Consider the following 10232-nt stretch of genomic DNA (forward strand, 5'->3'; position numbering starts at 1 on the left):
CCTAAAAACTCATAAAGTCCATCCTGGACCCCACTACCCCTCCTTTATTGTGCTGCCCACTAAAAGCTCCTAAATAGAAGGGCTGTCTGGTCTATTTGCTAGTGTATTTATTTATTTTAGTTAATTTTAGAAGATGGAACCAAACACTCTTTTAGGAGATTTTGGTAGCCTCATAAAAGCTCATAAAACTTTTAGCTCCTAAAAATTAAAAATTTTAGGAGCTTGAAACTAAACAGGACCGTAGTTAGTTAGAGGAGGACCGGACGAAAAAAATAGGTGGCTGAATCAGTAGCAGTAGCCCACGTCCTATTATATTTTTTCCTTTAATAAAGCATACACGTAACTTGGTGATACATTTATTTATATTAGACTGGATAACAAATTGCTCAAAATTTTAATTTATAGTTTGATTAGTTGAACTACCAAACCTAGGTTCTAATAAAAATATATTTATTATTAATCAAAACTACATTAATCATTTAGTTGTGTATAGTAACGAATGATGAAGGAGATACTGTGTACGGAAAAGAAAAAACAGAAAAAGATCCGTTCAAATAACGGACACGGAGAAAGCAGTCTGGAGAAGAAAAAGGAAAAGGTTTAGAGGGGGAAAAGCGGTTAAAGGTTGGACGGAAGAAACATATGCCGAAAAAAAGGGAAAAAAGAAGATCGGATGTAGAACGGAAAGAAAAATAACGTGGACAAGAAAACATACCGAGTGTTACTCGGTGATTAGGTTGGATGAAAAAATTATTGATGCAGAAATTTTGCCTCTTTAGTATTAGGGATAGATTTTAGCTTTTCTATAGATATATATACAGTGTTTGCTATGACTTATATGCATGGTATCTAAGTGTATAGTAAAAGGACCACATTAAAAAGCCAAAACATCTTATCAAAAAGTCAAACTTTTAAATTTAATTAAATATATATTAAATAATATTAATATGTATTACGTATAACAAGTATTATTAGATTAGTTAAAGAATTTTTTTTATAATAAACTTATAAAAATATAAAAATTGATATATTTTTTTATATATTTAGTTAAACTTAAAAAATAACTTCTCAGTAGTGGGATGGTAACTTATTTTAGGACGGAGAAAGTATTTAATTGTGAACCTATCACATGGTACTTTATTACTCAGTCCCAAAAAAGGTTTTAGGTATAGGACTTTCTTAAATTTGATCTATTTTATAAGAAAGAGTATTAGTATTTATGTTTTTAAAAGATATACTACAAAAATATATTTCATAAACATTTTAATAATGCTTATTTACACAAAAAAGTTAGTACTTTTTCTATAGAATAGAGGTGGTTAAAACTATAATTGTTTAACTTCTTGGTAAGGCATTCTCTAAGAGTAGACGCGTTGTTTGACATGGCATTCTCCTTAAAATTAGTGTTTCGAAGGAGCCGGAGCGTTTAAGAAGTCACAAACTGCAGCTTCTCCATATCTTAAAGTGGCTCCAACTTGTCTATTATTCATCAGAAAATGATTTTTTTTTCTCTTTAAAGTGTTTGGTACGAATTTTTGGGTTCATTCACGCAGAAGCTGCCGGCCTGCCACTAGAGTCGAAGCCATGACAGACCAGTCAATTCGCCAGCCCATGGAGTGGTTCCATCTTTAGGCGAGAAGTAGCAAATCCTTCTTTGTTGGGCTGAGCAGATGAGGCGCATGTGAGCAGCCTATTTATTGGGCTCAAACTGAAGCAACGGTACATTGAGTCATTTTGTTTTCAAAAAATTCTTGTCTAAACGAATAAGTTTTGTTTTAGGTTTACAAACTTCAAATTTGGCACGGAGCTAAAGCCCTACCAAAAAATACCTAAATCTGTATAATATAATCAAGGGCACGATCTGAATCCTAATAAACATTCGAGTTAAACTTCTTGAAGGCCAATACTATGTTTTCGTATTGACACTCACAATGTACTTCTAGCTGCAGAAAGTAATGCCCGCTGTAATCACATAAATGTTTCTATGATCTGTGCTGTACTGTATCCTTTGAGGGCTTAAATTGGGGGGTGGGGGTGGGGGGTGGGGGGGTGGGGGAGGATAAAACTGAGGTATCTTTCATCAAAAGAGAACTACAGAGATTTTTTTTTCCTTAGAGAGATAACGTTGGTTACACTCACACACACTCAAGACTCGACACACACTGGCAGTACACCACAGTCGCAACGTCTATTCGTCTTGCTGCTGGTGCAGACAACACATACACTAAAAATCAATTGCAGGCAGGTACGTGATTATCCATTGAATGCGTGTGGCAATGTAATTAAGGTCATTATTACTTGCTTCGTTCTGAAGCCAAGCCAACGAAAGTAAAGTAAGCTGTACTGTAACCGGTGATGCTGGATGTAAGGAAAAGCTAGCAGCAGCTCACATGTTCGATCAGTTATTAGCACACAAGACAAGGATCTGTTACGCCAACCGAAAGAGAAAGTGGCCTGGCTCTTAACTGAACCGAGATGGATCGTGTGTACTATCTCGTGTGTACTATCTGCTGATACGGTTCGTCCTCGTCAGTCGTCACCAGCAGAAACCAATCAGCTCAAGAAGGTAGGTGCGTCGTCCATGCATGCATGCATATGATATTATGGCCGTCCAGGATCGGGTGAATGGACCATTGCAAGAAGGCATGATGATAATCATTGCACATGCTGAGGCTCAAGAGATGCTGTGTACGTGTTCATCATAGAGATACTGCAGCATTGAAGCAGTTTTTCTTGAACTGATCTCTGGACGTTGTGTTACCAGCACCAATGGGGCAAACTAGAGTTCGATCAGCTAATCGCAGACAAATCGTTTCCAGATAATGAATGATCACAGGCAAATCTGAATATCCAATTGCCACGAAAACTTGGAGACAGAGAAACTCGGAGTGGCGCGATCCACTTGTTGGCCAAATCTTAGGGCTTGCTCGTCCGCAGACCGCAGCTACTAGCATTTTTTTTCCTTGGCAGACAACAGATCACACATGCCTGCATTTACTCCCAGTCCCCAGAATCACAGATCAGAGAAGAACCATCTTTATAGGTTTTATAGGACAGCAACTCATCACCGATTCACCGTCCAGCTCAAGAACCAAGGCCGATTCAGCTCAAGAACAACTGCTTTGTTCCCAAGCAGAGACGAATTGACGTCGTCAGAAAGCAAATTTTTTAAAGAGAAAAGGCACTTTTTTTCGCTGGGCATGATTGATTTTAGCGATGGATAGATAGAAGTAACATTGGGTGTGAACTGTGAAGGAGGTGAATTGCATCTATCCATCGTCACAATTATATATTACAGCAAATCTAGGAGGTTACACTTGTTTCTTTCTTCCCGTATATCCTCACTCTGTAGTCTGTACTCTGTAGAATAGAAAGGGTTTCAGAAATCACGAGAGTCCATATAGAGTCAGGTCTAACTCTAAATTCATCAGACTTTTGGCTCCACGACGTTCTTCTTCCTGGTGATGCGGATGTAGCAGAAGATGGCAACGACGATGGCCGCGGCGAGCCCCGCCACTATGATCTTGCCGCCGGCGAACGTCCGGTCGAAGGGTCTGTTGCCGCCGTGGTGCGAGCTCAGCGGCGATCCGGCGAACCTGGACTCCTCCAGCAGGGAGTGCGCGTGCAGGGCGACGGCAGGAGCGGAGTAAGGACCCTCTGCTACGGCTACGCTGCTCATCGCGCCGCCGTCCAGCAGGAGGATGGTGGCGAACGGGCGCGCCATGACCGTGGTCGCGGCCAGCTGGCTGGACACCAAGCAGAAGAGGAAGAACCGAGGCATCGTCTCTCTTCAGATAGATCGCGAGAGAGATCAGAGCTCAAGCGAGATGATCGATGGACGTGTAGGAGTAGGAGAGCTGTGACTGTAACGCAGGAGCCCTCTCACTCGCTAGTAGTGGATGTGGATCCCTTGTTGATGATGTGCTGGGGAGGCCATGTCCATGGCTGGGAGGGCCGTTATATAGGAGATGGCCATGTCAGTTGAGCTTGATCGCTGCCCAATGATCCGTTGGACGATTAAACAATGGTGGGGGTGTTGGGTTGGGCAGAGGCCGCATGGCCATGCACGCACCCACTCCCACCCTTTATGGATCTTGATTTCTCAGTGCATGATCAGTCTCCCTCATGGCTGCTGGTGGCTCTAGAAAAATGATTGGATTTGGTGGGACCGAGGGAGGGGCTCGGGGTCGGGGGTGCGTGGCTTCTAGGAATCCATGGGGGCCAGCCGGCACCCGGCACTCGCGCCTCAGCGGTCAACTCTGAGGTGGATGCTCCGAGTGCATCAGCGACTGACATCTGGTTGGATGGACACGCCTCCGATTGAATGTTACGGAGGTAGGAAGATCGAAGAAGGAGCAGCATGCACGCCAGCACTGCATCTGCATCAGCAGCAGCAGCAACTCAGCGTCCAGATTCCTCAAGTCAAGCTCCGAGGCAGGCTACAACTGTGTCCAGGTGGAGGGAGCCTTGGAAGCAGCAGCAGCCGCCTATAGCTTGCACCTCGCAGGGCCTTGTGTTCTGCCCAGCAGTTGACGATGAGCTCGCTTGCGCGGGTTCTTGGAAGGTGAAACGCAGCATGCGGCCGGCACACCTTGAGAATGGCTGAGGAAGTGCCTGCGGATGAGGAGCTGTTCTACCATCAGAAAGGGGCAGAATTTCTTGGTATCAGCGGCTGATGTACTCCGTATTTCTTAATTCAACTTTATTTAAGTGAACTCAAGGAAGCAAAGTAGCCTTACTTTTGTCGAGCCCGTTTTCACCTCTGTGACAGAACAGAAGTTAATTAACAGGAATGAAGGAGCAACTGCACCATTTTGTTTCCCTTCACCAGAAGCACTAGTATATATACACCATATATGATGATGGAAACAAAATGACTGAATTTCCAGTGTCTTCTTATAGTAATCGGACAGTGCCGTTAACCTATGACCATGTGATCGGCGAAGATGCTTCCAATTTGTATATTGCACAAACGCACATCCATGCCACCGCATGTGTGGAGGAATCACCAGACAGGATTTAAACAGCAGCTCGATTTTGTATGAGGCTGTTCAGAATATAATTTGCCTGTGTCTTGCAGGGAGCAAGCATTGGAGGTATAGCGCCAGTTTGCAGATAACAGGTGCCGCGCTGCAGGCGGGACGTCATTGTTGAATTCGTCACCTTCTAAAGATGCCATTTTGCCTCCTCTGCATTCATAGGACAGGGCAGGAGGTAAGGTAAGAAGATTCTGACTGGTTGCTTTTGTCTGGAGAATGCATGCCAAAACAAGCGCAAATCACTCTGTTTCCAATCTCCAATACTTTGATGTTTAGTTTTTGGTTTGACAGAGTATGTCCATGTATGTATGCTATTCATTCTCCCGGTCTCCAACATTTCATTCAAGCTGATTCTATTCAACAGTTGATAAACCTACTGACATATTTACCTAGTAATTTTGGTTTTTGGTTTGACAGATGTTGTTCATGATCCTCCAGCTGTCCCCTTTCCTAGATTCAATCTCTAATCTAAGCAGCCCTTTCTGGATTGGACGCAATTGGGGTTAAGACTAATCAGGACCGTTGCACGCTCAAGATAGCTGTAAACAGCAGGCTGGCACGCACGCATGGGACCCTAATGTCAACTTATCAGGAATGATTTACACGGGGATCGACAGAATCAAACCAGCACGGTGGAAGAAGCAGCTTCTTCTCCCCCACCGACGAGCACTGCCGGGGCCGACCAGTCCATGACAACCAGCCCCCTCGTGCAACCAAACACTGCAGAGATCTTCAGAGGCATCGATTAAATATTCAGACTGTCTTCTCTGTACCACTGAACAAACTGAAGAGACCAGTGAACATGAGCTGTCCGTCGTTTCAGGACCAATGATTCTGGCATCATTAACCTGCCGATCAATGATCCTGACATGATTAACCTGCTGATCATACGATTCTGACATTGTTAACCTGCTCGCCATACGACATAAATCGGTGGTGTTTTAGTGATTGCTCTTGTTAAGATCTCCATTTGGGAGCAGATCTTCCCCAGGGCCAGAGCCCAGAGCAAAGCATCCCGTGATGTTGTTCCAGTATTTTGTATCTTGGTCATGCATCATCCGAGAGATTCCTCCGTGCAGCTGGCTCAGAGCCTCAAGACATATTTTTGCCGTGGGTTATTGCAAGAGGGCTTCGTTGACAATGGCACGATGAGCTACGCTGCACTGGGCTCATCAGGTGCAAAGTACATTTGGCACAGCTGGATGTACTTTTGCTGTACTTGTAATGACACTGCTGCTGTGAATCATGTGATCAACTTGTGCCTGCCTTTATATACTATTCAGGTGAAACTGCAGAGTGTCAACTGTAGGGAACCAGATCAATCAATTTGATGATAGCTGCTTCAGTATCAGATGTTGTGTTTTCATCTTTGAAGGATATACTTGAACTATCCTCCAGCTTTTAAGAATTAAGCCACATTCGTGAACAGCTTAAATCTGTTCATTCATTGGACAATCTGTACCTAAAACTGCAATAAAAACACCCCCAGTCTCAGACTGGCTAAATCATTCATTGACAAGGGGCTAAGAACGAAGATCATTCAGGGCAACATGGAGAATAAAACGATCAGGCTTCTGGAACATAACTAACAGAGCACACATTAATCAATAATAAGAGTAAAAAACTGGGGCGTCACCCATATTTATTTGGTACAGCTCATTTTTTAGTTCATACTTCATATGCCTTTGATTGACGTAGCACTTTAGTCCATCTTTTGATGACCTAAAGGACTAAATAAATGTGTTCCCTTACCAAATTTACTTGTACAGGTTATGTTCTTAGTTACCACATTTGTGTATTTTCATTTTTCAATGCATTCTAACGAGTAATGGAACTTCTGCTGAGTCATGTGACCAACTTGAGCCTGCCTTTAATCAAGTTATTAAGATGAAGTTTCAGTGTCAACTGTAGGGAACTCAAAGAAATTGGTGATAACTGGTTCAGTATCAGATGAATGTTGTTAAAGTGTGAATGTAAATGAACAAGATTTTGGGAGAACTATTTCTTTCATTGATCTCTAAAATATATTTATACAAGTGAAGGGGTGTCACGAAGGGACACGACTGTTCTCCAAAGGACATGCCCTTTGGAGTAAAACTAACTGTCTAATCCTATCCACTAATCTTGTAATTGATGGATGAGATCACTTCGTGAATAGGTGTCTGTTCATGGCGTCGTTGATGAGATCACCGAAGGGGTGTCTGTTGAGAGACACCGTTTCGTAACACTCCCCCTTGATCGAATCTTCCTTGAGATCAATGTAGCTGTAAGCTAAAATTCCTCGAAAAACCCTATGGGAAAAATCTGAGGAATATATGATATGCCATAAAAACTCCTTTAAACCTTATTGGAAAATAAGGAGAAAATAGCATATTTATTTGTGATTTAAGTAAACCACTATGTCATTGGTATCCCATTAAAAACCCCTATGGGGAAAAATATTGAAGATACGACATAAAGATAACTCCTCCAAAAACCTTTTCAAGAAAAATATGAGGAGCAATATAAAGTGATATGTCGCTAAAACTCCTGTAAAAACCCAGTGGGAAAATTAGGAGAAAATATGACGACATATTATTGGTATTGCCTCTTGGATAACTCACATGAAAAACCTTCTTAGGGAAAAACCATGAATGAGTTGTGAGGGCAATATGTGTCTTTGATATTTCCCAAAAAAACCCCGGTGGGGAAAATAGAAAATATGACACATGCTTATGTTAATATTACCTCATTAAAAACTTTGACAAGAAACCTTTTAAGTAAAACTTGTGAAAGAAAAGAGTATAATATGATGCTAGTATAGGTCAACATTTAGGAGATGTCTCCCCCTGATTCTGGCAAATCTCAAAGTCGCCACATACCAATTCCATGTACCAATTTTTGAAACATAGAAGTTGGTAAGGACTTAGTAAATAGGTCAGCGAGATTATCACATGACTTGATTTGTAAGATGTTTATTTCCCCGCTTTCTTGTAATTCATGGGGATAAAACAGTTTAGGAACAATATGCTTAGTGATATTGCTCTTTATGTAACATGTTTGCATCTATGTAACACAAGTGGAATTATCTTCATAGATAATTGTCGGTGATTCAATTGAACCAATACCACATGACTATTATATGTGGTTAATCATTCTGTGAAGCCATACACATTCTCGTGATGCCTCGTATAGAGCAATAATTTCAGAATGATTAGTAGAGGTCGCCGTCAGAGTCTGTTTAGAAGACTTCATGAAATGACTGTACCTCCATGTAAGAATACAAATCCAGTTTGGGATGGGGACCAGATAAATAACCAGCATCCGTGTATCCAATCATATTGGGATCATGATTTCTCTTAAAGAATAAACCAAGATCCTTTGTGCCACTAAGATATCTGAGGATATGCTTCGCTCCCATCCAATGACGATGAGTTGGATTGGCAGTATGTTTAACTAGTATGTTCACTGCAAATGCAATATCAGGCCTGGTGCAATTTGCAAGATACATAAGTGCTCCAATGACACTAAGATATGGAACCTTGGTCTCAATATCTTTTCTCCAAAATCTCGTGGTCTAAATGGATCTTTCTCTATTTCTAAAGAACGAACAACCATCGGGATTTTGTTATGATATGATTTGTCTATATTGAATTTCTTCAATATTTTCTGGATATAGGCTGATTGATGCACTAAAATCTCTGAAGGACGGTGCTCAAGTTGTAAGCCTAGGCAATATTTGGTCTTACCCAAATCCTCCATCTCGAATCCACATGATGGAAATTGTATCTCAAATGATTGCATAATTATTTCTGTATCATGATGATATCAAAATAACCAATATACGCAATCATGCTTAATTATACACAATGTATGTTGCGATTTGTATTTGGATTTAGAATATGAAGTCCATTGGGACTTATACGTCCGAATCTATCAAATTCATTTGATCTGCCAATTATTGAATTTGAAAAACTTTATTTTCACACATACCATGGGGTATGCTATGCTGGGTCTCTGCGTGAAACCATATGCTACAAGCTCTCATTGTTCACCACCTTGCTTCTGAAAAGAAACTCTATGAGGGAAGATATTACTGTAGTAATACTTCTCATCATTGAACAAGAGCAATCTCCTTAATTGCCACCTTTTAGTTTGACCAAATTTGAGTGTGAAGACACTCTGCCTAGGATTTTTGGTTTGGATCCAGTAAGGTAAAAAGGCAATCTTTGAGGAGTATATGCCGCGACAATTTGTAGTCTTTAAATGATTGATTCAGTTCTTGAAATCAATATAGCATGTCAAAATGTTAACCCTTTTGGACTCCGAGTCATTTCCCATATGGAGTCAGGGTGTTCCAATGTCCCAGGATCAGAATTTGGGTGCACCGTTGATCCGGGTGGATTTTGATCCAGGTTTTGGATGCTCATCCATTTTTGGGTGTCTACCAACTTGAGGTTGGCTTAGATTTACTGATTTGGAGGATGTTGTCCTCGGTATCCTCGGACGCTTACTTGGAGCATTATCCTTAGGAGCGGCCGTACTTCTCCCCCTCTTCTTTGGAAGTGAGAGTTGAATGGTTTTAATTGGTGCCTTCATTCTTTCGGGCGCATTATAAGTAGGATAAGAGGATTTTGTGACACCCTTATTATCAGTAAATGTTTCTGGCAGATTCTTTGCAATATGATGCAAATATAAGATATTCCAAACGATTAGGTTTAGAATTTTTGGTACGTGAATGTGAGGATTGCTCTTTTGATTCCTGGCATTCTTAATGTGGTATAAATCTCCCCCTAATGCCTGGAATTATCCTCAAATATGATCAACATATGGGCAATTTATAAATCCCATGTAGAGTTACCTCTTGGGATCCATAATGCCCATTGGTATGTTGGGGTGGTGATATGGGTATGTGAAAACATACTCGATGCGCAGATGGGAAATGTTTGGCTATGGCCAAAGTTTCACGTACATACTGCAACAGAGGGAGTTGTATAAGTGCAGCTTGATGAATTTGAATTAACGATGCGGTGTGTAAGGCCGCATGAAAACAACTTAGTTCTGGTAAATTACAATTCTATTTTAATATGTCATGCAATTTGATTCTCAATAAGAGACTCAATAAAACCATTATTGGTATGGACATAAGGTACTTGATATATAGTACCCAAAAACCAAACTGTTCCATATAAAATGGATTTGATCCCGCGTCCA

At 41.2% G+C, this 10232-nt stretch overlaps 1 protein-coding gene across 1 annotated transcript; it reads right to left on the reverse strand.

Annotated features, from left to right (window-relative positions):
- Nucleotides 1-3271: 3271 nt before the first annotated feature.
- On the reverse strand, nt 3272-4440 carry LOC136546918 (uncharacterized). The gene has a single exon (XM_066538873.1). The coding sequence runs from the start codon at nt 3779-3781 to the stop codon at nt 3428-3430; it is 354 nt and encodes a 117-aa protein (XP_066394970.1). The 5' UTR covers nt 3782-4440; the 3' UTR covers nt 3272-3427.
- Between the last annotated feature and the right edge of the window lie 5792 nt (nt 4441-10232).

This window comes from Miscanthus floridulus, chromosome 3 (genome assembly GCF_019320115.1).
Source record: "Miscanthus floridulus cultivar M001 chromosome 3, ASM1932011v1, whole genome shotgun sequence".
NCBI lineage: Eukaryota > Viridiplantae > Streptophyta > Magnoliopsida > Poales > Poaceae > Miscanthus > Miscanthus floridulus.

Excerpts from the sequence above, each read along its gene's own strand:
- LOC136546918 (XM_066538873.1), bottom strand. The coding sequence starts at position 3,781 with ATGCCTCGGTTCTTCCTCTTCTGCTTGGTGTCCAGCCAGCTGGCCGCG.